Below are 26,929 nucleotides of genomic sequence, written 5' to 3'. Positions count from 1 at the left end.
CAGTTTTGACCCAAAATTTAAAAAGCAACTTTTGATCCCGCTTGACAGTGTTTTTTGTCATTTTGGATTCTGGATGCTGACGTGATGTCTTTTTAAGCCCGTGTGATTCGATTTGTGAGATCAAAGAGAGATGGATTCTTTTACAGACTAAGTTGACCGCTAGGCTGGACTGTGCCGTGGATTGAAAGCTAGGCTTCCAAATCCAGATTCAAAAGGGGGTCGTAACATGCCTGTGACTGAGAAACAAAGTGAGGTTGCAAGTGGATTTCTCAGTCTATTTGGTGATCTGTCAGAATTGTAACTTGCAAAAGCCCACACCCACGTATCTTATCTCTTCTAGACTCTGCTCTTGCTTATCTGTGGAAAAACATGGGTCATAATCATTTTCATTTTTCTTTTTCTGCTGGCATTTCTTTGTTGATACATTGTATCTATAAATCAGATACCAGCCCCCAAAACACAGCTGATGTGATGTGTCCTTTTTGGTACTTAATCTGACAAGATTGTTGGACATCTGCAGGATTGGTTTAATTTTAACCATGCTTTTAAGTTCCTGGCACTTTATCACTCATATCTGTATTGAAAATTGGTATACATATATCTGTATCAAGGAGACCAAAATCCTTTGGACATACTTTACAAAATAAAATAGAAGCTCACTGTATCTCTGCCTCGGGGACTTGTGATAGGGTTATTGAATCAATGAAGCAATCTGATGAATGATTTTTGGACCCATCTACCACTATAACCTTCTAGGATTAGGAGGCCCAAATGGACCTGCCTTCTGGACAATTCCATTGCTTGGTGAGTCACACCAGAGAGAAGGACCAGAGTCAGCCTCCCATAAATTTAGCCAAGTATTCAGTGATGGTAATAGGTAGTATCTATTAAGCATCATGTATGTGCCTGGGACTTTACACACCTTATCTGATATAATCTGCACATCACTTTTATGAGGCAGCTGCATTACCAGACCTTACAGGTACGGAACTTGAAGATGAGCAGTGTTGGCTCTAATTGTGATTGAAAGGTATGTGAGCTCAGACTCTGCTCTCACCCACTGGCCTACTGTGCCTCTCCTGCTTACTTGTCAACAATTAGACTTTTTCCCTAGATTTTGTGGTTTAAAAGTTTTTAATTCTCCAACCACAATGAACAAAATAGTCTTGATAAATTGTACCTTTTAAGCCTTTGTGTATTAGTCTCTTTTCTCAAATTAATTAGATATTTCCTGCCCGCCTAACATCTGCAGGATTCAGTTCTGGGAGACATCTGTGGGCTGGAATAGCCATCAACAGCTTTTTGAAAGAGCTGGAGGGGAAAGGGCTCAGTTATCCACAGGAGTGGGTAGGGTGGAAGGCATCGTGGACAAGGAAATGATGTTTGCGAAGATATGGAGGCAGTCAGTAAATCAATTCAGTTAAGGGTAGGGGAGTCATGAAAAGACATGCTGCGAAATAAGGTTGAAGGGTGGCTTCCCTGGAGGCGCAGTGATTGAGAATCCGCCTGCCAGTGCAGGGGACACGAGTTCGAGCCCTAGTCTGGGAAGATCCCAAATGCCGCGGAGCAACTGAGCCTGTGCACCACAACTGCTGAGCCCACGCACCTAGAGCTGGTGCTCCGCAACAAGGGAAGCCACCGCAATGAGAAGCCCGAGCACCGTGACGAAGAGTAGCCCCCGCTCGCCACAACTAGAGAAAGCCCGCGCACAGCAACGAAGACCCAATGCAACCAAAAATAAATAAATAAATTTATTTTTAAAAAAAAGAAAGAAAGAAGATTGAAGGGCATAAACTTGGTCAGACTGTGGAGGTTCCTAAATGCCAGGCTATACATTTGCTTTATATATGCTTCAGGGGAAAGGATGCATTGATACTTGGAGAGCCACTGGAGGAAGACATAGAATGAGAAACCAGAGACAGGGCAATCCGTTTGGATCTAAAGTCTGGGATGGAAAGGACTGAACTAGGGAGATCTTCTTGGAAAGAGAAAGAGAATGTTACAAGGGGTTAAAAAAGCTTGATCTCTGACTGTACATAGCTGCCAGTGGAACTGACAAGACCAAAGTCCCTGAGATTTCTGAGCCTGACTGAGATTGTGGACAGAATCGAATTCAAAAGAAAGCTGGTTTTCAGAGGGGAAGGCATGCTGATAGTTTTCGGTTTTTGGGGTGTTGGATTTGGGGTAACCATGTGATATCCCAGTGGAGAAATCCAGCTTGTGGTGCAGATGCCCGTTTGGAAATTTGATGATCAAAGTTGGACGAGTCTGAGCCTCATCTTGTTAAAGTAACGGTTGCGGGTGGTGAGTGGGAAAGTCGCTGTGGCAGGGAAGAGAGAGGAACCAAGGGCAGAGCAGAAATTTAGAGGGTACGGTTCGGGGTGGAAAGAGCAGCAAATCTGAGAGAAGCTGAGTCAGAGAGCTGGGAGAGAACCAGAATAGTCAAGTGGAGAGAAAGCCAAGGAAACCAGAGGCAGGGGAGGAGGAGAAAACCACATCAGCACAGCAGAGAGGTCTACAGCGGTAGGTCAGCCGCGGCACTCCTGAACATCTGGGGCCAGGTCGTTCTTTGTTACGGGGCCGTCCTGTGCATTGTTGGGTATCTCGCAGCGTCCCTGGCCTCTAGAAAATGTCCCAGACATTGCTACATGTCCCCTAGGGGCAAAATCACCCCCAGTTGAGAACCACTGGTCTAGAAGCCCACGGGGTTTGGCAGTTAAGAATATTATTTGAGTGGAAGGCAGACAACAGGTTTGGAGGGGAAGAAAGGGAAGCTGCCAACACCCTGTTTTAGCCCAGCAAGACCCACTCCAGACTCTGACCTCCAGAAGTGTAAGACCAAAGATTTGTGTTGTTTCAAGCCACTGAATTTGTGGCAATTTGTAAGAGCAGCAGCGGGAAACTATTGCACACTGTATATCAATAAAAAAGACAAATGACAATTTAAAAGTGGATAACTGGCAGAATTAAGACATAGTTTTAGAGAGAAATTTGACAGAATCCATCAAAATTAAAGATTCTTTCCTTGCATATACCTAGATACAACTCACATCCTTTGCAGTGAGAATATCTTTCTGTATTCCTCAAAAATATTTTTCAGTACATAAAAAGAAACAGAGCCCGAGCACAATACAGGAAAACCTACAGCAAATGCAAAGGGGAAGGTGACTCACAGTGTCATTGTGTGTGTGTGTGTGTGTGTGAGACAGGCACGCAGCTGTGGGGTTTGAGGACAGGGTGACAGCAGCACGAGCTCGAGTTGATCGTTTTCCCTCCTTGTCACCCCAGCTGCTCCATCTCCATCCTCTCTCACATCCATTGTCGACATTCTGTTTATTGCATCTGTCTGTGAGAGCATCTGCTCCCCCACCCCCGTCCTCCGGGATGCGTGGCTAAAAGCTCGGTCTGTTAGGCATCTCTGCGCTCCAGGCAGCCACTGCCAACGTCAGGTACCAACCGTGAAAGAAGTGCTGTATCAAAGGACACGTCTCCCAAAGCAGCAGTCATCCTTGGGGAATCAGACACCTTGCAACAGAATCTTAGAAGTAAACTCGGTCAGCCGCTCCAGCGCTCAGCTGGGGTTGGAGGTAATGGCTTCTGCTGCTTCTGCTATGAGATGTTTGTTAGGCTTTCAGATGCCGTTGCAGGGTCGGCCCAGAGATCACCTTCCTTGCTCTCTTCTCCTTTCTCATGTGGCTGTTTTCCCAACACGTTATCATGGATTTTATCTTCGCGGTTGGAGTATGTAGGTGGAGGGACTGAGTTAGTTAGAGGCGAGTATGGACATCTGTAGTCATTGTAGACTGTTGTCTGGAAAGGGATTTTTGGCCTCATCGGCTGAAATCCCTCATTCTAGAGACGAGAAGCTAAGGCCCGGAGGAAGAGGAGTGCCTTTGGGTGTCTTTGTGGGCGATACCCTCTTTCCTGATTTGGGGTCCAGGGAGCTGTTCTCAGCATTGGCCTTCCTTTCTTCACCGTGTCCCTTATGTGGCATTCCTGTGCTTTACTGAGCTTTCTTTCAGGAATTCTCTGTTATACATTATTAGTTTAAATTTACTCTTAAAGCTTTAAACTGGGACAAAATTCCCATGGTGTGGGCTGAGATCAGATCTCTAGCTACAGCCACACTCTGCAGGCCGTGGCAGAGAACTGACCACAGCCGAGCTCCTGGTCATTGAGGGGCCCATAAACTGTCCGGTTGAATAACTGACCATTGGTCACCTTAGCAGGGGCTCAGGAAAAAAACATCCCACCCTGTGGAGGCTTTGTAATGTGTCAGTTTTACACATTTTGCCGAGTCCCTTTTCTGGGCTGGACCAGGGCTGAACCACATTTTGCAGAGTCCCTTTTCTTGTATGTTTCCGGTTAGTTTTCTTGTATGTTTCTGGTTAGGATGGGCCCCAAAGGAGATTCTTGTGGGGATTTAGAGGGCAGATGCAAAGCGCACTGTCGTGATAACCCACACATTGTCACCTTGGGCTAGCTCACCTTCTTGGCATGAGGTGGCAGCTGGCCCTGCATTGCTGCGTTTTTTCCTGGTCCTGCTGCAACTTCTCTAACCCTGGACCTCGCCAGGTATGTGCGTTTAGCTCTGGTGAGGGCCTGGCTTCTGCAGGACACCCCACCCTCAGTGCCAGAGGCAGCACGAAAAGACATGGTTTGAGCCTGTATATGTGGCTTCAGCTCGTTGCTTGTGGTTCTGGCTTATTCTCCTCCACTGTGTATTCATCCTCTGTGGCTTCTGTCCACCCTGCAGACCTCAAGCTGCGGCTCTAGGGCAAAGACAGCAACGTTACCCAGACTGCTTTACTGGCTCTCACAGCTACTTTCCTGATGTCAAATTCTTGTAAATTATATATATTGTATATTTCACACACACGCGCGCACACACACACACGCGCGCACACACCCCCAAAGTGGTTCTGCTTCTCTGGTTGAACCGTGACTAATACACACCTCCATCCCCCAGAAGCCACTGTTTTATTCACCATTACTCTCTTAATGGCTCGGGCAGAGTTTCTGATGGACAGTACAACACGGGACATCCAGAATCCTACCCTCCGAAGTTCTCCAGCTTACAAATGTTCGATACCCCGGAGAATGCAAAGTCAGTTCAGACCCCAACGCTCTCAGGTGATGAAGCACATCCAGTACCCAGAATGAAAGCACAGCACTTGGGGGAGAAGCAGCTCAGGCCAGCAGGAGACAGAAGAGTCATGGAGAACTGCGCTTGAGGGGCGATAGTGGCCACAGCAAGAAGCCAGGACAGGCAGTAGGCGTGGGTCCTGAATGGAGAAGACGAGAAGCTGGAACTCCTTTGGCGTTTCAGGAGCGAACAAGCTTGTCATAAACAGCCCTGTGGTGCCACTGTGCCTCTGCCAGACACTGGCGGTTGCCCATCCACACACACAGCAGGCGGGTCAGAGTCTGCAAATATGTACCCCATGTGCTGGCCGCCCTGCGTACCAGTGATCCAAAGTGTATTCAGAGTGTAGAGAAGTATCAAAGATGCTATTTCAGGAATAAAAATTTATCACCTAGACAGCCTACAAGAGACTTTTAGTCTCATTATTCAGGATAGAGTTTAAGGTTCCAGATGCTTAGAATTCTACTAGAAGCCAAATACAAAGGAGGGTTGCAGGAAACCGTCTGAGGAGATGTTCTCATGATTTCCACTGATCTTTGCCTTGGAATAAGCCCTCAGATCTTGGGATGTTGAGGAAAACGTGATTAGTGAGGGAAGAGTGAGAATAAGCCTTCCGGAAAGTGCCTCTCGCCTATAATGTTCTGCCGACAAGTTGAGGGAGTTACCAGGAAGGCGATAATCTAGAAAGCTGGAAAAATTATTCATAGGAAGACGGCTTCCACCTCACGCTCACTGATTGGTTTTGCCATTAAACCTGTGTCTCGGCCCAGGCGGTCACTTTATGTTACTAACAGGCGAGAGAAATAAAACAAGCTGTTTTTCTAGAGTTGTAATAATCACTTTATTGTCAACTTCCCACTTCCTCTGCATTTTATGTCTTTGTGACACGTCACCGATAGTGATATTCATGACTGTGGCTCTTGGGCATCAAAGAAAGGTCCCCTGTCCTCAGTGTGGTCCATTTAAGAAGGTAGGGAGGTCTGTGAATACCCTTTTTTTTTTTTTTTTTGAAGTTATAGCTTAATTGCTTTAAGAGCTTCCTTAGCTCTGATTTCCATACTCCTCCTTGTCTGTTCCCATAGAATGCTGAACAGAGATCGTTCTTTTCACCTTACTGATGCCTGTTTCTCCTTGACTTCAATCTCCACGACAGCAGTCCCAGCCCTTGGCTCAGGAGAGTGGTTGATGCCCCAGTGAAAGAATCTTTAATGAATCTTTCTGTTATCCACAAAGTCAGGCTTTAAGGGTCCAAATAGCTGAGGTTTTACTCTCCATTCTAAAAATGAGATAGAATTTGGGTGAGCCTAATTGAAAAAAATGGTCCCAGCGGGTTTACACTGATTAATGGATGGATGAGAGCTCTCGGGCTGATTTGCTGCAGGAGAGAGTTTCTAAAGATGCCTCGGAACTGTTCCATCTCCGCTCCTGAGCAGCCTGCTTGCATCCTGGTGCCTCCGGGCAGGTCCAAGCCGCCTTCCTCCCGCTGCATCGTGGGATTTTCAGCCGTATCTACAACTCTTTGTCCACATAAAACATGATTCTAAAGGCACTATTTCTTTCTGGATACAAATACGAATCTAGTGCCCTTGGAGCTGTTTTCTTTTGATTGAAAGTAGAAATTAGCACTCCCTGGCAAAACCAGAGGCAGAAAAGGGAATGTGAAGCTTAAGATACTACTCTGTAAGATTATATTGACATAGTTTTTTCTAATGAAAGTATAGTTGATTTATAATATTAATTTCAGGTATACGATATAGTGATTCAGTATTTTTAGAGATTATACTCCATTTATAGTTTTTATAAAATATTGACTGTTCCCTGTGTTATACAATATATCCTTGTGGCCTATGTATTTTCTACACAGTAGGTGGTACCTCTTAATCCCCCACTTCTGTCTTGCCCCCCACTTCCCTCTCCACACTGTAACCACTAGTTTGTTCTCTGTATCTGTGAGTCTCTTTCTGTTTTGTTATATTTATAGTTGTTTGTTTTATTTTTTAGATTCCATGTATAAGTGGTAACATACAGTATTTTTCTGTCTGACTTCATAAGCATAATACCCTCCATGTCCATCCATGTTGTTGCAGATGGCAACTTTTCATTCTTCATGACTGAGTAATATTCTAGTGTGTGTGTGTGCCTGTGTGTGTGTGTGTATTATATATACGAGGGGTCCCCAACCCCCGGGCCACGGACTGGTACCAGTCCATGGCCTGTTAGGAAACCAGCCGCACAGCAGGAGGTGAGCGGTGGGCAAGCGAGCAAAGCTTCATCTGTATTTACGGTAGCCGCTCCCCACTGCTCGTGTTACCGCCTGAGCTCTGCCTCCTGTCAGCATTATAGTGAGTTGTATAATTATTTCATTATATATTACAATGTAATAATAATAGAAATAAAGTACACAATAAATGTAATGCACTTGAATCATCCCGAAACCGTCCCCCCCCCCACCCCACCCCCAGTCCGTGGAAAAATTGTCTTCCACGAAACTGGTCCCTGGTGCCAAAAAGGTTGGGGACCGCTAGTATATACCACATCTTCTTTATCCATTCATCTGTGGCGGGCACTTAGGTTGCTTCCATATCTTGACTATTGTAAATAATGCTACTATGAACATGGGGGTGCATGTATCTTTTCAAATTAGTGTTTTTGTTTTCTTAGAACATATACCCCAGGGTGGGATTGCTGGATCGTATGGTAGTTCTATTTCTAGTTATTTGAGGAACCTCCATACTGTTTCCATAGTGGCTGCATCAGTTTACATTCCCACTAACTCTGCACCAGGGTTCCCTTTTCTCCACATCCTCGCCAACATTTGTTATTTGTGGTCTTTTTAATGATAGCCATTGACAGGTGTGAGGTGATAGCTCATTGTGGTTTTGATTTGCATTTTCTTGACATAGTTTCTTTTCTTAAGTGCTACTTTTATATACAACAAAATGAGATCTCCTGTCTAGGGCTACAGCAGGGTCATGAAAAGGAAAGGGGTTTTGGGGTGGGGGGTCTTCCTAAGGAAGGATAATTATTTTAATAGCTGCCCTCAGGGGAAAACACAGGTGAGGGTGAAGCTATCTCTAATTAGCAGTTGGATAAATCTTTTTTTTTTTTTAACATCTTTATGGGAGTATAATTGCTTTACATTGTTGTGTTAGTTGCTGCTGTATAACAACATGAATCAGCTATACATATACATATATCCCCATATCCCCTCCCTCTTGTGTCTCCCTCCCACCCTCCCTATCCCACCCCTCTAGGTGGTCACAAAGTACCGAGCTGATATCCCTGTGCTATACAGCTGCTTCCCACTAGCTATCTGTTTTACATTTGGTAGTGTATATATGTCCATGCCACTATCTCACTTTGTCTCAGCTTTCCCTTCCCCCTCCCCGTGTCCTCAAGTCCATTCTCTATGTCTGCATCTTTATTCCTGTCCTGCCCCTAAGTTCTTCAGAACCATATTTTTTTTTTTTTTAGATTCCATATATATGTGTTAGCATATGGTATTTGTTTTTCTCTTTCTGACTTACTTCACTCTGTATGACAGACTCTAGGTCCATCCACCTCACTACAAATAACTCAATTTCGTTTCTTTTTATGGCTGAGTAATCTTCCATTGTATGTATGTGCCACATCTTCTTTATCCATTCACCTGTTGATGGACACTTAGGTTGCTTCCATGTCCTGGCTATTGTAAATAGAGCTGCAATGAACACTGTGGTACATGACTCTTTTTGAATTATGGTTTTCTCAGGGTATATGCCCAGTAGTGGGATTGCTGGGTTGTATGGTAGTTCTCTTTTTAGTTTTTTAAGGAACCTCCATACTGTTCTCCATAGTGGCTGTATCAATTTACATTCCCACCAAGCAGTTGGATAAATCTTGAGGATTATAGCACAGCAGGATTTACATTCCATTTCCCACAATGCAGGACTCTGCCAGAAGCTGAATGGACATGATTGCGGCTCTCAGGCGTTGACCGTCGCTCTCGCAGCTGTGGGAGTTCGACCCGCGCTAAAACGCCTCACTGAGTCAACCCTCTCCCTGTCCTTGTCCCCGCAGCGCCAATCTGTCCAAGGCCGCCTGGGGAGCGTTAGAGAAGAACGGCGCCCAGCTGATGATCCGCTCCTATGAGCTCGGCGTCCTTTTCCTCCCATCAGCATTTGTAAGTGCACACTTGATAGATGATTGGTCACGAGTGAAGCGAATGGGGGTTTGTGTTCTCTTCTTGAGTCTCGATGACCTGCCCGAGGTCAGGAGGTCGCAAGCTTGTGCACTGACCCGGAGCCCGTGCTCCCAACCGCAGGCTCGAGCCGATGAATTTATTCACCGATCACTGTTCTGGGTGTGAGGGGATCGCTGCTCTCGAGTGTTCCAGATTAGTGATCAAAGGCGTTGCTTTGGGTAAAGTTAATAACAATCTTTAAATGAAGATTGTGAACCAGCATGTGAAAATTTACTATAAGGTAGTAAGTGACAAGTCACCAAAGGGGTGAGTCAGCCAAGTGCGAGGCTTGTTCTAGGTGACTGGAGACCGCCTTCAGAAGCTGGTCGGCTTGGGGGCAACGAAGGATGCTGAGGATTCTCGATCAGCGGAGAGGAGCGGGAAGGGCAGCCTCGTGGGAGGAATGGCTGAGCACAAGCCGGGAGGCAGGGAAGCTCACAGCATCTGCTAGAGACAGAGTCCCGGGGGTCACGGAGGACGTGTTACCAGACTCACTGGGAAGCCCCCCAGAAGGGCACCAGAACAGCCAGCTTGCATCCTGGCTTTGGAACAGGGCTCAGTTTCTGCAGCTGAACACCCAACAGAGTAGCTAGTTTTCGTGTAGGGACTGGGCTTTACAAGCCGTGTGTTTCTCTCAACACTAGAATTCCTCTTGCCCAGAGAGCTGTTCCCTCTTTAAGAGGCACACGGGGTCCCCAGTACCCGCCTGTCACCCCCAACCCCACTCTGGGCACACACTCGTTGGCAGATGCAGTTGGAACTGCCCACACCATGTGATGCCTAATGCTTTTTTCTTTTTCTTTTTTTTGCCCCTTGCTCTAGTTGAGCTAAACACACACGTGATGCAGCCCCATGGCAAACCACTTGGGCTGGACCAGAAGACTTAGCCAGGGCAGTGCTGTGTGCTTGTCCCGAGACTTGTATCCAGGCCCTGTGATGTGTGGGTATCGTCTCAAGGCGAGCTGAGATTGCCCTCCCGCCCAGCCTGACAGGCCTCCCCACTGTTCCTTTTCTCACGCATGCTCTGGGGAAGAGCTCTTCTCTCCCTTTCTCCTCCCCTCGCCACTCTTTATCCATCCTTTTCTCTGTCTCAGAGGGTTTCACTACTAAACTGTCCCACAGGCCTCTCCTGAGGGCAGATTCTAGCACTTTTTGTTTCTTTCCTGTAGAGTCAAACAGCAGATCCTAATGCTGCTTACAGCTAAAGATCACCACCTCCGCAGCCCCGTCAGTAGATGGTTTCCATAGACAAGGAGGTGACTTCCCTAAGGTTCCACCGCTGAGTGGATCTAGCTCTCAAGCCTCTGTCTCTAGCTGATTCTCCTGTGATCTCTCAGCTGTATCACAGGGAGGTAGGAGATTCTCAGCACCAGGGTAATAATACACAGTCATGTGGTGTGATTATAGTGGCTGTAGCTTCGAACTCAGGCTAGAATTATCTCCCAATAATCACCTAAGTAAAGGAATAAATTCTGCGTCGCTCTTGTTTGGCTTTTCATGTCAGCATTTGCAAAATTCTAGTCATTTCTAACTGTTCTGACCTTATCCCTCATCATGAAAATGATGCTAGGAAAGAAGTATACTGCACTTCCAGGACCACTCAACCCTTCTAAGCTACTAATTTTTACCTCTAATATTGTTGCTGTGTGTACATTAGAGAAAGAATGGGCATAATCATTTAGAATCCCCAAATTGACTCTGGACTAGACTATTATTTCTATACTTTTGGAATAAGAGCGAGTCCCACTAGAGCGCATTCTTGGTAAAGTAGAAATTTAGTTATTTATAAAGACCATCAGGCAAGAATATTAAAAAATGGACTCCCCCCCGTCCTGTGCCAGCAGATTCAAGAGCGAGGCCCCCAGCAGGGGGACCGTGTAGTTGACATACTGAGACAGTGGCTTCTCCAGCAGGCGGTTCCATGGCGTCTCAACATGCAGATCCCATGGGGAGCAGTGCTTTACAGCAGGCTTGCTCCACAACATTAACAAGGACCCACACACTGCCGCTGTCTTGCCATCAGACTTTTTCCCATCTGGGCGGATCGTCGTGTCCTTTAGCAAATCATAAATGACTTGGGCAAAGCGCTGAGATGAGGCGTGTGGGCAGTACGCAAGTATTTGACCTTGCCTCCTAAGGAGCTATGGGTCGAGTTGAGCAAGAAGGTCGTAGAAGGGAAGCAGACGCCTTGTTTGAGAGACGTCCCAGGTGCGAGCTTGGGTGCTCAGACATGTGAGGAGGGCACCTGGCCTGAGCGTGCAGAGCCCAGAGGGCTCAAAGCGGGTATCCGAGTTCTTTTAGGTGCATTTTATAGACACGAACTTGAGCTGACATAGGTCCACAGAAGGGGGAGTGTCATGGAATCAAAGGAAGGGAGGAACAGCCGAGACGTGGGAGGGATGGGCCGGCCAGCTCTGGGGCCCGGGCAGCAGGCGGGCTCTCCGGGCTGCCGCCCCTGCTGTGACTCCACCACATGGCTTCTCTGCCCTGTTACCAGGGGTTCTGCATTTACAGTCACTGCGCAAGCTTGGGTCTGCCCTGCATGCCTCTCTCCTTCCCAACCCCATCCCCCAGTAGGGGCCTGTTTCCAGAAAAGGGGGTTTGTTGTGAGCTAGGAAGCCACTCAAGAGGTAGGAACTTACTGCCAGAGGGTTTCACCTGTAAGTGGGTTGATGTGTGTTTTATCTGCAGAAAGCAGTTAAAGGGGATCTTGTAACATAGGAGACTTTGTCCTGAAGCTACTATAACTCATCTGCATCATTTACTGTTACGTGGAGCTTCTGGGAAAGTAGTAGACCTTTGTTTGGCCCTCACAGAATTAACATTTATGGTTTTGACTTTGAGGGCAACCCAAAGATCTATGACAGGAGGTAATTAGTCATCTTGCTGAGGCTATAGGAGCACAGAATGAGACTTAGCTTGTGAAGGAGCGGCTGTCCCTCCTCAGAAGGCATGCCAGGCTCGTCACCGGACATCTGGCTGCCTGAGATGACCTCTTGTACAGTCAACTCCACAAGCACCTCCTGCGTCCTCTTTGGTTCCTCCTGGGAACACAAGGAGGAAGAGATGGAGTCTTTGTTCTCAGGAAGCTCGTGGATAAGTTAAGGAAGCAGACACAAGTTATCACAGTAGGTGATGAGAGCTATGGGGCCTCCAGAATATAAGGACTGAGAAGAGGGAGTGAGCAGTCTGCCTGGGGGGCTTGGGGAAGGCTTCATTTAGATGACGTTTGACCCGGGTCTTGAAAAATGAATGTGGGCTCAACCCACCATCAGGGGAGATGAGGCTCCCAGCCAGAGGGAACAGTGCACGTTATATCTGAGAAATAGCAACCAGCTCCACGTGCCTGGAAGGGGTTGGGGGTGGCCTGGGCTCTGCATTTGGAGTCCTATTCTGAAGGACGAAGGAAGGTGGCAAGCAGGACGTGCTGGAGTAGACTTTGTCCCACGCAAATAGTGGAAAGCCATCAGTTTTTTAAGCAGGGTTGGTGGTCTCATCAGGCCAATTTTCAGAGAATTTGAATCTATAAAACTTATCTCCCCTTAGGATTATAGTGTAATTTATATCATTCAAGGGTACTTGAGGAGAAGGGCCTTACAGATACCGTCAAAATCATCATCTTAATCACCTGCGCCACACCGTTATAAAATTCTGATTCTGAATGAACTGCTCCTAGCCCTCCCCCCACTGTCCCAGCTCAGGGTGCAGGAAGTCATCCCCGACTCCTCGCTCTCCCCCCACATCTGTTTAATCACCTAGGCTTGTCATCCCTAACTCCTAATGCTCCCTGTAAATCTGTCACTTCTGGCCATCCCTGCTGCCACCGCGTCCAGACCTGCCTCCTGGCCCACTTCCTAGGCCACCTCCAAGCTGCTCAGCCCACTGCTGCCAGAACGTCTACAGACCATGAATCTGGTCATGTCGCCCACCTGCTTCAAATCCGATGACTCCTTAGCATGGCCTGCTTTTCCCTTTGCAGCCTGACTCCTCGGGTCTGACCTCTTCCCTCTCAATCCTGGCCTTTCGTGTTCCAGCCACACAGAGCGACGGCCTCTCGTTCTGGACCAGGCCCCTTAGCCTTCTCTGGAGAAACAGAACCAATAGGATATATAGATACACAGAGAAAGAGACTTACTGTGAGGAATTGGCTCACACGATTTTGGAGCGCAAGGAGTCCCAAGCCCTGCCGTCTGTGAGCTGGAGACCAGGAGGGCTGGTGGTGTGGGCCAGCCCGAGTCTGAAGGCCTGAGGACCAGGACCCCATGCTTTCCGTCCCAGTCTGAGTTTAGGAGAAGACAGATGTCCCAGCCAAGCAGCCCTTCCTCGGCCTTTTTGTTCCACTCAGTCCCCCTACTGGCTGGATGGTACATTGTTGGCGGGGATCATCTTTACTCAGTCCACTGATTCAAATATTAACCCCATGCAGAAACACCCTCAGAGATGCCCAGAGTGATGTTTACCGGTTACCTGGGTATCCCATGGCCCAGTCACGTTGACACGTAGAATGAGCCACCATACCACCCTTCTCAGCAGCCTTAATCTGTAGCAGGAACGACCCCCCGAGGCCCCTAACCCCACCTGCCTCTCACATCTCTGCTCCAGGTGTCCCTCCTCTGCACCCCACAGCCTTCGAGAACCGGGGCTTTTCCTGTGTCCCCTGTGTCGTCATCGATGACTCGTGTGTCTCCTTGACTGGGCTGGGAGCTGCTCTCACGGAGGGCCGGCACACGGGAGGCTCTGAGTGAAGTCTGTTGGTGTTGCTCCCTTGAGGTTCCCGGAGTACCCTCTCCCCTTTCTGTGAGGAGAACACGTGTGCAAAGCAGTGGCTGCAGAGGCAACGTGGATTTAGTCCAGGGGGCGTCGGGTGCAGGAGGTGCTTAAGTGTGCTCACGAATCTCGTTGTGAGCAACTTGCAGCGTGGGATGGCTCACCTGTGGCTGTTCTGTGCAAACTAAACCGTACACACAGGCTCACGCTCGCTCTCACTCACTCACGGAAGTCTGTTGCCTTAACTACAAATGCCAATCCCTATATATTCATTTAATGTCTTAAAGATTTCTGTATTGGCCAGAATCTTAAAAGAGTTACTGACAGTAAGGCAGTTTGTTGTGAAATGAAGCCCAGTGTGATTTCTTTCTTTGGGTTTCTCCCTTCAGTACTATCAAGATACATCTTTTTATCCCTTTAGTTACACATTTGCCAAAGACTTACTTAGCACCCAGTTTTGTAGTCGTTCTTCTGACTGGACAGCATCCAAAATCCAGTTTCTTGAGATCAGCCCACCTTTGTGGCCCTTAGGCAGAACTCCATGTCCGAAACGCCCACGTTTCTGAGTTAGCAGCAGCCGGAATTGCCACTTCTGTCCTTCACCAGTGGCCATCCTGATCTCTGTGCTCCTGAATGCTGACTTGAGGCCAGCATTGCAAACGGTCAGGTTTTGTGCCCAGAACGGCACAGTCTCAAGCGCTGCAGAGGTGGTCGGCCGGAAGAAACCCGGCAGCTCTCCTTTCCCACAGCCGTCATACAGGCCTGTCACTCAGGAACCAATGGCCGTGTGAAGGGACACGCTGTGTGGCCTACAAACTGCAGTGGATGGAGAGCCAGCACTACCCATTCATAATTATGATGCCATTTGAAACTTCTGGGATTGATCTGGAAGCTGATAAGTCCCTGGTAACCAAATACTGATTTTTTTCCCATTTTTTTCTGCTGCTTTTAAATGAATGAATCAGTAAACACATCATTTCGAAATTAACCTAACTTGCCATAGAGCATGGAGTCAGTAGCTTTCCCTTTGATTAGGAACACTTGGAAGGGCTTTGGGGGTTAATGTCAAGGTACATTTGACTGTGTACCCAGCACTTGGCTGTTGTTGCTACATAGTAGGAGCTTAATAAATGTTTAATTGAAGACTTTATTCTTTTAACGTCTAACATCAATTTATCAGTTTTATTGTGTTTTTTGAGTTGTCCCTTTAATTTAGGTGTATTTAACTTTTAGATTAGACTAATGCATTTAGGTTCAGAAAAATCTCAATATAGGAAAGATCATCTAATGATTTCAAAGACCAGCAGCTGTATTCCAAACCCTCAGGCATCTGTATTTCAGGGAGATAGAAATTTTCTGTCTTTGAACTCGGTGCATTTTGGTGTTTACTGAGTACGTACTTTGTCAGGCGCCTACTAGGCTGCCCAGCACTTTGTGTCTAGAACGCCTCCTACCTCTGGGAATAACGCACAAACGATCTCAGAATCATGGATCGATGTCCTGAACTCCTTCCTCCAGAGGAAGGTACCCTGAGCATCCCTGCCCTTGTCCCAGGGCTGAGAACCAGCTCAGCCCCTGCTCAGCGCCAGGTTCACTTGCTCCCCAGATGGCGGGTTCTCTTTCCTATAATCGGAGTCAAAAATGCTGCCACTAAATCCCCAAGAACTTTCAGTCTTCGAGTCTCTACTTTCTCTTTTCTCCATTCTGGTTAAATTATTGTCCCTCTGTTGCCAAAGATGGCTCTGGCTGGAAGAACTAGTACAATTGACAAGAGCCGCCACATTAAACCCCCTTGTGCTCCCCGCACCACTTCTGACAGCCTGCCTTGGGCCCAGCGCATGGGTTCAGGGCTCTCAGGGTTTCCCAGGAGGCCACAGCTGGGCAACACTGTTTCAGGTGGTGTTTCTTTGTAACCTCTCGTGTTCTCTGACTCAGCGAATAGAGCCACGTCGTGGCATTCCACTGCTGCCACTCGCCCATCCACATCCGGTCATCCCAGCCGATCCCATCTGCCCAGGCACGAATTCTTTTTTTTTTTTTTTTTTTTTGGCCACTCCATGCAGCATACAAGATCTTAGTTCCCCGAGAGCAGAGATCGAACCCATGCCCCCTGCAGTGGAAGCGTGGAGTCTTAACCACTGGACCACCAGGGAAGTCCCCCACTTTCTTTCTTTTTTTTGGCTCTGATTTTTACTACGTTTTCCCTCAGCCTCTTTCAGATCCATTTCTGTCTTTCTGTTTCTCATCCAAATTCACCTCACTTTTATCTCATTGTTTGTTGTGATGATACTTACACTTGGATCCCCATTACCATCTCTAATCCATCTCGCATTCCTGTTGTAATAGCTCTTGGTCTTCGGGCTCTAGCAATTCCCAGTCTGATCCATTCTCCCGTCTGTGCCATTCCACCTTTACACTGGAACTTCTCTGTTCAAAACCCTGCAACTCGGGACTTCCCTGGTGGCACAGTGGTTAAGAATCTGCCTGCCAATGCAGGGGACACGGGTTCGAGCCCTGGTCCGGGCAGATCCCACATGCCGCCGAGCAACTAGGCCCATGTGCCACAACTACTGAGCCTGCGCTCTAGAGCCCGCGAGCCACAACTACTGAGCCCGCGCGCCTAGAGCCCGTGCTCCGCAACAGGAGAGGCCACCGCAATGAAAAGCCCACACAGCAACGAAATCCCAACACAGCCAAAAATAAATAAATAAAAATTAAAAAAAAAAACAAAACCCTGCAACTCCTCACCGTATATCACAGTAAAGGCCACACTCTAAACGGGGTCCTGTGACACCCTGGGTTGTAAGTGAAGGTTAACCAGCTCAAACTTGCTTCAGGCAGGGCTAAATCCATGGGCGTGGGCCATGTCATCAGTATTCAGTTCTTCCAACACCCACTTCTGTTTGAAGGACATGAGACGCCCCCCAGCAGCTCAGGGCTTGCACCTTGCCAGGTGAGCTCCCCAGAGAAAGATGATCTCTTCCCCAGCACCTCTGACTCAGGCCGCTTGCCCATCCCGAGTCACTATGGCCAGGAGTTGGGCCCAGATAAACAGGTAGAAACCTCAGATGTCCAAAGCTGCTTCCTTCGAAACCCTCTGCAGCCTGGCTCTGCGTTTCTTCTCCAGTGTCCCAGGCTGTCCTCCGGGGCATTGCTTCACTCGCTGTCCCCCTGAAATGCCAGCTCTGTGCTTTTCCAGCTCTGCCTTTGGTCATGCCGGTCTCCCCCTGATGCTCTTCCCTGCCAGCTCTCTATCAAAATTACATCAATTTTTCAAGGCCCAGCGAAAATATTTTCTACAGACCCTTTTCTTAACCTGCCACTGGCAAGAGGTCATTTCTTCCCTTTCTGCCTAGAGTTTGTGCCCGGCGTCTGTCACGTGTTGCCTTTCACGGAGTTACTAACCACCATCTTGGTTGGTGCTGTCACCCCCTACCTTCCTGTAGGTCTTCACTGGCACAAAGCACTTTTGTGCATCTTGTTGCATTTGCTTCTGTGCAGACGCCTATAAAGTAAGCAGGGAAGGTACTTTAATCCCATTTTTGCAGCTCAACATTGCTTGACCAGCTATGCACCAAGACTTGTGCTAGGTGTTGAAGTAAGAAACGTTAGTATGGTAACATCCAGAAAGTTATTATTCCAATTTTACAAATGAGGAAATTGAGGCCTAGTGAATAAGTGGCCAAGTGTCCCACTGACCATCTTTTTTAGTTCCTAGCACACGCAAGCTCTTTGCCATCTCTGGGCCATTGCAGATGCTGTTCCCTCCTCCTGGAACTTTTTTTTTTTTTTTTTTTTTAATTTGGCTGCACCAGGTCTTCATTGCGGCATGCGGGATCTTTGTTGCAGCATGTGGAGTTCTTAGTTGCGGCATGCGGGATCTAGTTCCCCGACCCAGGATCGAACCCGGGCCCCCTGCATTGGAAGTGAGGAGTCTTACCCACTGGACCACCAGGGAAGTCCCTGGAACATTATTATTTCCACTCTCAACTAACCAAACACTATTCACTTTTCAGAGTTTAATTAAAATGTCACTTTTTTAGGGAGGCTTCTGCTGGGCACCCCCTCACCCCCAAATCTAAAACAGGCCTACTATTCTCTCTTCTAGGACTCCTCTGTTTCTCTCATAGTGCTTATCAAAAATTGTAGTTATTTATTTTACTTCTATAAATGCATTTGTTTAATGTCTCCCTACTAGACTGTACATGCCACGAGAACAGGGATCATGATAATTGTTGTGACTCCGGTGCACTCAGTGCCCGGCACCCATGCCTGACACAGAAGAGGGACTCAAGAAATAATGTGTGGGATGAATGAATGCAAATGTGAGCCATTCACACAGCCCGTAAATACCAGCACAGAGACTCAACTCAGGTTGCCCAAAGCCCAGGTCCACACAGCCCTGACACTTAGCTCATCTTCCGAAGAACTGTAGTTGTAGCTCTTTATATGGGTTCATAGACGTTAGCGCTGTTTGATGTGTGGGTATTTAGGATGAGAAGGGTGGATCTGTGCGTGGATGGGTGGCCAGAGGAATGAGGCAAAAACAGAATGCCAGGATCATCCGGGAAGGGGGCCAGGAGATGATCGATGAGGGGAGGCCTGGGGAGGGCAAAGCCGATGTAGTAGGCACCCCCACTACCGGGCAGGTCCTGTGTGAGGAGGCAGTGCAGTGTGTACATCGGCGTGGGTGTGGCACCTATAGTTGCACCCTGATTCAGATCCAGAGTTAATAGTAGCCTATTCTTGAGTTCTTGGGATGAACCTTCCATTTTGATGGGTCTTGAAGAGTTCTAACTTTTATATTCCTATCCCATCGTATTGGACACTTTCATGATACAGGAAAGCAACTTTCATTCTTCACCAGAGTGAGCAGCCCATTACTATAGATAGCAATATCGAAAGTATTCAGAGGTATTTTTACACAGTGTCTTCTACACACTCCCTGCTGCTGTACACAGAGGTTAGTAGAAATGGGCTGTAACATCCAAAATTGTTTTTCTCTTATGTCTTTGTATCCTTTATTAGACTTTTGCAAACTTTGCCATAGTTTATTTTCTGACATTTGGACCTCTCATTTTTAGGAAAGAATATTTGGGGGAGTGTTGTAAATATATTTGACCTACTGAATATCAAAAATAGCACTGAAATAAAAATAACTCTGAATTTTGTTGTGAGTATCATAAAAATATAATTGCTTCTTGATATCTTTTTCCAGAAGATGAGATGCAATTATAGATTCTGTGTGTCTGCAGGGCCTGGACAGTTTCAGAGTGAAACAGAAATTCTTCTCAAGGAGCCAGGAGCCAACGGCCTCCTTTCCTGTGCCGTATGACCTGCCTCCAGAACTGTATGGAAGTAAAGGTGAGACACTGGTGAAAGAAAACCTTGGGTGTGTGTACCAGAGCAGAAACAAACAGAGCCCAGGGAAAGCCATTGGGTTGGGCTCTCCCTGGGAGCCTGGCTTGTGGGTGGCCCTGGAAGCGCAGGTTTTTGCAGAGGCTCCCTTGCTGCCCCGTGTGTGGCCACCAGAGCCGCAGTTCTCAAACTGGTTGGTCTCAGAACCCCTCTACATTTTATTACTGAGGACCTCAAAGGGCTTTTGTTTACGTGGGCTTTTATAGCTATTGATATGAATCATATCAGCAATTAAAACCAATAAATCTTAAAATATTTATTAACTTATTTTAAAATACTAATAAACCCATTTGTATATTTAAAAATATATAAAATGACTATTCCCAAAAACAAGTTAGTTTGGAAGATGGCATTGTTTTCCTTTTTTGCAGACCCCTTTATTATCTGGGTTAACAGCCGGATTCTCACGGCTGCTCTGTTGTGTTATCACACAGGTCGTGTAGCATCTGTACACTCATGTGAAAGTGACAAATAATGGCTTAATGTTAACGCTGACAGTAATTTTGAGTTTACAGGTATTTCCCCCTCCCCAACCCCCTTAAAAAGTAGGTCCCCAGGCCACACACTCTGAGAACTGCTGCGCTAGGTGAGGACTTCAAGGGCAGTGACCAGGTATTTTTCGCAAGAGAAAGCCAGTGGAGTATTGGTCCAGGTTCCCAGCGCTTTTTGGAGGAAGGCTGGCTGGGATGGCGGCACCACCTCATCCCAGCTCTGGCCCAGCCCCGCTGGCCTCAGGGCTACTCTTCTCAGCCCCAGAAAATCTGTCTTTGGGGTGAGTTCACACTTCACCAAGCTCACCCCGGAGGAGATGCGTAATGGGGACAAGCTTATTAATTTAAAATGGCAGATTCTTATATCACTGTGGCTGGCGTATTTTCCCCTGGAGGGTAGAGGCCTGCACAGGTAGCCAGATTGTGATCTATGGTTTTTGAGTGAAGGCTGAATGTGAACAGGGAAAATTTGGTTTTTGATTGGTAAGTTTTGATGATGCCACCCCACTAATACAAACTCTCGGACTCCCTAACGGAGTCAGCCTTGCCCCAGTGGGTCCCTTCCTTCCCTGAGCGATGCTGGTTGGGTTCTAGCTACCTCCCCGCCCTCACTCGCCCTTTTGGCTTTCGTGATGAACCAAACCTGCCCTTCTGATGGACCCATTTCTCAGATTGTATTGGCACATCTGACAGAGTTCATCCTGCCTCGCCCAGGTGACTTCATCTCTCTCTGATCAGTCGTGTGGATACTGTTTCAGAAGGTATTCTTGTTCCCTTCCTTCCAAGCCGTGTGCATTTTTCTGAGTCCTCTAAATGTGTCGAGTCCTCTAAATGTGTTGTAAATTCACACACGTTCATTTTTCACTAGCAAGAGGTTTTACCAGAATTTCAAGAAATCCGTGACCACTCCTCCCCACCCTCTAACCCACAGATGCTTTAGATCCAGGCCGTGTTTATGTGCCAGCCTGACAACTTATTAAGTGACCTTGGGCAGTGGTTTGCATTCTCTAGGCCTTAGTGTCTCTGCAAAATGAGAACATGAGAGTGCATAGCTCACTGTTGAAGAGTGACTGAGATATGGTCTAGAAAGCATCTAACCCAGTGTCCAGCTCAGAGTTAGCAGCTGATTACTGTTAGCCATTGTTTCTGTTATTTAAAATGTCCAGTTCAGTTACAACAGTGGATTGATGGCCATCCCTCCCCCTCCCCCTGATGAGCTGACATTCAGAAGAGGCTGAGGCTTGTGCAGGACAGTCCCTAGCCCAGGACATGACCCAGTGACCTTCCCCCCTTCAGGCTTTGCGCTGCACCTCTGTCTTTTCTCCCTTTCTCTGCTCTTCATGTCCCTCACCCCTACCCCCAACCTGAGTGCTCCAGAATAAACAGGTTGGAGGTGGGAAGGACTAACTGTGACAGCCTTATTTAGGCTTAGCCTCCTGCGGTCTGGCCTCAGGCATTGTACCTCCCACCCACAGCCTGGAACCTTGGCTGGAATTTCACCCCCTCTAATCCTAATCTCCAAAGGACTGTAAAAGCAAGAATGGAAGAGGTAGAGGAGCCTTAAAAATATCCTGAGGTTCCCTCAGTTCCACTAGAAAAAGCATTCCCAAGAACTTAAAAGTTACAACTAGGTAATGTCTTAGACCATGTAATGAAAATGGTAATCCTTTTATTTGACCAGCAAGCAGAACTTTTCCATTGTTTAACTGAGTTTTCTATTTTTTACGCATTTCCTTTGAAAGACATATGCGAGAGAGACTGGAACATTTTAATTTTTTTATCAGTACTATTTTACCTTCCACACTGCTTTACTAGCATGTAGAATAATGCCAGGGATTCAGATATCACCATTTCCTGTAAAGCCAACATTCCGGGGAGTCACGTGCACCTTAAAAAGGTATCTTGGGCTTCCCTGGTGGTGCAGTGGTTAAGAATCCGCCTGCCAATAAAGGGGACACAGGTTCAATCCCTGGTCCGGGAAGATCCCACATGCTGCGGAGCAGCTAAGCCCGTGTGCCACAACTACTGAGCCTGTGCTCTAGAGCCCCCAAGCCATAACTACTGAAGCCCGCGTGCCTAGAGCCTGTGCTACGCAACAAGAGAAGCCACCGCAGTGAGAAGCCTGCACACCGCAACAAAGAGTAGCCCCCGCTCGCCGCAACTAGATAAAGCCGGTGTGCAGCAATGAAGACCCAACACAGCCAAAAATAAATAAATGTTAAAAAAAAAAAAAAAAAAAGGCATCTTACCAGTGTTTGGAAAAGTTGAGTGGTAAGAACATTTCAAAAGCACTGCATTTGGGGCTTTCCTGGTGGTGCAGTGGTTAAGAGTCCGCCTACCAGTGCAGGGGACACGGGTTTGAGCCCTGGTCCGGAAAGATCCCACATGCCGCAGAGCAACTAAGCCCGTGCGCCACAACTACTGAGCCTGTGAGCCACAACTCCTGAAGCCAGGGCGCCTAGAGCCCGTGCTCTGCAACAAGAGAAGCCACCACAATGAGAAGCCTGTGCACCGCAACAAAGAGTAGCCCCCGCTCACCGCAACTAGAGAAAGCCCGTGCACAGCAATGAAGACCCAACGTAGCCAAAAATAAATAAATTAAAAAAAAAAAAGCACTGCATTTGAATAAGTGATTTTCAAGCCACTCTAACATATATAAGATCTTGTTCAGTATTTTTTAAGTCAAGAGACTATAAGAAAAGCTTAGCAAAGAAATATACTAATGTGAACAAATCACAGTTGGATACAAGAGACCACCAGACATCCTGACACCAAGAAACTGATCAAATAAAACAAAAACGAAGACTCAGCTACAGGGGCACCTGCTTTGTGCTTGCTGCTTATTCTCTCTCCCCACAGGTGTATCATTGAGAACCTGCTGTGCACAGACACCAGCTAGGTGCCTGGAATAGATCAGTGAACAAGACAGACACAAATCCTTGCCCTCCTTGAGTTTATATTTCTCCTCCCATGAAAAGTTACACTTACCCAAACCCATTTTACTAGCAGGAACTGTGTTTTTAAAAGAAAACTTTTACAAAGCAAAATCACTAACATTGTAAATCACACGCTGTAGCATGCAGTCCCTGACCACAGGGACACACAGAGGGAACCACGCCCCCCAGGTTGTCCTTCGTCCTCCCCCACCGTGGCCCTAACACAGGCCTCAGCCGGACTCTCACCCAGACTGTGCTGCGCTTTCATTTCCCTGGTTCTGCGCTCCTCCCCCTGGATGCCGTCCTCCACGCTGCTGCCAGGCTCATCTGATCGTTCCCCCTCCTGTTTTAAATCCTTTCATCGTATTCCAGAAAAAAAAAAAAAGACGTTTTTCATCCCCTTTAGCCTCAGATCCCGAACAGATTCTGTGAAGATCACCTTTAGAACTTGACGAAGGTGCACATTGCCAGGCCCCAACCCAGACCTACTGAAACGAGGTCTCCAGGGGTGGGTCCCAGAAAAACGTGCCAGCAATTCCCACATCAGCCCAGTCAGGGAACTGCTGCACAGACACAGTGGGGTTCAGCTTCCCAGCAGCAGGGCGCGCCTGCTTGTCTGCCTGCCCCCTGGACCGCAAACTTGAGAGGCCTTCGTGTTTGTTTAGCGGAGTACCAGGCATCTAACAAGCACTACCAAGTATTTCATATACATGTGTGACTGTATCATGAGGCAAGTTGTTCTCTCATGGGACAGTTTAGGAGGATTGCCTGAAACAGGCCTTCATCTGAGCCAGTGAGTGGTAATGGCTGATTTCCAGTAGTAATGGGTAAAAAGACACAACAGAATCATAACCCCCCTCTTTTCACCTTCCTCTTGGCCCTTTTTGTGGCCTTCCCCCACGGTAGTGGAAGGCCTTGCAGCTGGCATGGAAAGGCTCTGCCCGGGAGGTGCAGACATTTGCTCATTTATAAAGCAGAGCCTTGGGGGGATTTGCCAGGAGCGTGGTTTCCAGGTCCTCGCTTGGTCATCGTTGGCTAAATTTGAGGGAAAGGAATACAGTCATCCCTTGGTATCTGCCAGGGATTGGTCGAGGACCCACCTTGGATCCCAGAATCCACAGATGCTCAAGCCCCATAGTGAGCCATCCGTATCTGCAGTTCCACATCCCCTGATTCAACCAACCACTGATCGTGTAGTGTGTATTTATTGAAAAAAATCGCATATAAGTGGACCCTCACAGTTCAAACCCAAGTTGTTCAAGGGTCCACAGTAAATGCAGTGGTGGTCTTTAAGTTACAGCCTCACTGGCAAATGCCTGTATCACAGATCTGCACTGGTGAAGAATCTCTCTAATGGCTATTCATATAGCAAGGATTGGGGGGGTCTTCTGCCTGGGGGATGAAGCAGAGCAGACATTGCCCTACAGAGCAATTTGCAGGGAAAGGGGTAAATAAAGGGAAGTCCAGCCGCAGAAGATGGTGTTTCCAGTGGAAGAGAGCGGGTGCTTTCTTAAGGCCAGTGAGTAGCCAGGGAGTCAAGTCTCCAGTCCTGCTAGCCCCTTACCTCTTAAGAAACTTAATTACCAGAAAGTGTGGTTTCCTGCTTTCAAACCATCTCAAGGCCAAAGGGGAGAGAACAGGGTTCTGATAACTTGTTGCCATCTTTGGCATTCTTTTCCTGCACTTCCTGCTGGGAGCTGCCATTTGCATACTCGCCCTGTGATTATTCAGAACAAACAGCGAGGCTGGGCGGGAGGAGCAGGAGATACCATTGTTTGCCAGCTCGGCCTCCAAGCTACCATCTGCCTCTGTTCAGGAAAAGGAGAAAGCCTCCCCCAGGGGCTGCTGGCGGGGCCGGCGAGCAGCTGCTGCAGTGGGATGGTCCATCTCAGCTGACCTGCCAAGTGGCCAGTTTACTGTAGGCACGCAACCCTCCCATCTCTCCATATTTCTCAGGACAATAATATGGGGGTTCATTTTTAATCCTTGCAGTGTATTTATACCCTACCCGTATTTTTTTTTAAATTAAATAATTTATTTTTGGCTGCATTGGGTCTTCGTTGCTGCACGTGGGCTTTCTCTAGTTGCTGAGAGCAGGGGCTACTCTTCGTTGCAGTGCTTGGGCTTCTCATTGCGGTGGCTTCTCTTGTGGCAGAGCAGGGGCTCTAGGTGCTCGGGCTTCAGTAGTTGTGGTGTACGGGCTCAGTAGTTGTGGTGTACGGGCTCAGTAGTTGTAGCTCACGGGCTCTAGAGCGCAGGCTCAGTAGTGTGGCTCGTGGGCTCTAGAGCGCAGGCTCAGTAGTTGTGGCGCACGGGTTTAGTTGCTCCGCAGCATGTGGGATCTTCCAGGACCAGGGCTTGAACCCGTGTCCCCTGCATTGACAGGCGGATTGTTAACCACTGCGCCACCAGGGAAGTCCCTACACCCTACCCATATTATTATGGTTCTTGGTGAAATGGTTTGACTCTGGCAGTAGCCATGTATGGTAAAAGAGATTTGTTCCAATTTTTTCAATTTGTGAAACATCAGTTAAAAGGAAGAAAAGTTCACACATATTGAGCACCTACAGCATGCCAGGAACTTTCACAGATGTTCTCTCATTCATGCTTCACAGTAATCCTGGGAGGTTGCTAATGTAATTACTTCCCATTTCAGAGATAGGGAACCTGAGGCCAAAATCCACATGCCTTCCTCAGGCTGCAGAGGAGGATGAAGGCAGGATTTGAACCTAGGTCATCTTTCCGTTGTACCATTCCAAGGCATGTTGCTTTCCTCAGCATTGGTCTACGGTCATTATACAGAGACCTTTATGCCTTATCAATCACTAGCCTTAAGTTACAGAACAAAACCATTTCAGGGATGTGACGCTGGGCCTCTTGGTTCTGTGCGACCATGACCAGCTGCTGAGAGCAGAAAAATGGCCTTTGACTGTACCCATTGTCACTGTTGGTTTCTCCAGGTTCTTAAAAGAAGAAAATGAGCTGCCTTCATTTGTTACATTCTCTCTGTAGGGAACACTGCGTCTTGTGCACTACACGGGTTTATTTCATTTAATCCTCCTGACAGCTCCACGACTTAGATACAAATAAGGAAACTGAGGCTCAGAGAGGTGAAGTGACTTGTCAACATAAGTGGCAAGCCAGCATTCACCCCGGGCTTCAGCCTGCTCCCATGTTCACTCACCCATGTCTTAACATGAACCTTAACTACAAGCTCTTACCTATAAGGGCTCTCGTCGGGGCTTGATTCAGCAAAGACTCTTCAGGATTTGTAGACTCTGGCCCATGAGTAGTTTTATCCTGTCAGGTGGGTGAATTTTCTGTAATCCTATTTAAATCAGTATTATACTTATGTAATTTTTTTTCCCCCAGATCGGCCCTGGATTTGGAACATTCCTTATGTCAAAGCACCAGATACACACGGGAACATGTGGGTTCCCTCCTGAGAGCAGTAAAGTACTGTGAAGTTGACGTGTAAGGCATTGAGCCCCAAACATTGGATGTTCTTGTTTGCACTGGGTGTTCACTTAATGTTTTATCTGCCCCCCTACAAAACTCTTTGCAAAGGTCGAGCTTTCAAACACAGATGTTGGTTATCCTTTTAATGGCCATTGTTAACATTCTCACTTTAAAAAATTATATATTTTCTTAATTCCCTTTTCTATGCTTTGGAACGAAAGCTACTAAACTTCACCACGTTAAAAGAATGAATAGGTGTAAAATGATCTTCCTAGTGATGAGGACTTCCACGGCGGTGTCAGCGCTTGTGAATTGAAGGTTGACTCGTGTCGGTTGTGCTCTGTCAGGAAAGGTGCTCTGGATTCAGCTGAAACTTCTCAGAGCAGGAGTGTGACCTCTCACCCAGCCCTCTCTCAGCTTTCTGAGTGTGTCTCGGGGTTGCTGGAGGGAGCCTGGCGTGTGTCGGCTGGTGCGGCTACCCCGACGCCAT

General features: G+C 47.5%; 1 protein-coding gene across 7 annotated transcripts in view; it reads left to right on the top strand.

Annotated features, from left to right (window-relative positions):
* The window catches only part of TDP1 (tyrosyl-DNA phosphodiesterase 1), a 75,258-nt gene extending 48,767 nt beyond the window's left edge, over window positions 1-26,491 (top strand). For 4 of the 7 annotated variants that reach the window (XM_068541647.1, XM_068541665.1, XM_068541656.1 and 1 more), the window contains 3 exons: window positions 9,206-9,308; window positions 19,391-19,499; window positions 26,353-26,491. In XM_068541647.1, coding sequence (XP_068397748.1) covers window positions 9,206-9,308; window positions 19,391-19,499; window positions 26,353-26,426 — 286 coding nt within the window. In that variant the 3' untranslated portion in view covers window positions 26,427-26,491. Of the gene's footprint in view, window positions 1-9,074; window positions 9,143-9,205; window positions 9,309-19,390; window positions 19,500-26,352 lie in introns of those variants that run through there. The other 3 variants (XR_011073665.1, XM_068541703.1, XM_068541753.1) reach the window with 3 other exon arrangements.
* The last annotated feature ends 438 nt before the right edge of the window (window positions 26,492-26,929 follow it).

The sequence above is a fragment of the Eschrichtius robustus genome, chromosome 1 (genome assembly GCF_028021215.1).
Source record: "Eschrichtius robustus isolate mEscRob2 chromosome 1, mEscRob2.pri, whole genome shotgun sequence".
NCBI classification, from domain to species: Eukaryota; Metazoa; Chordata; class Mammalia; order Artiodactyla; family Eschrichtiidae; genus Eschrichtius; species Eschrichtius robustus.
Note: the sequence above shows the minus strand (reverse complement) of the source record. Positions and strands in the feature narration are given on the sequence as shown.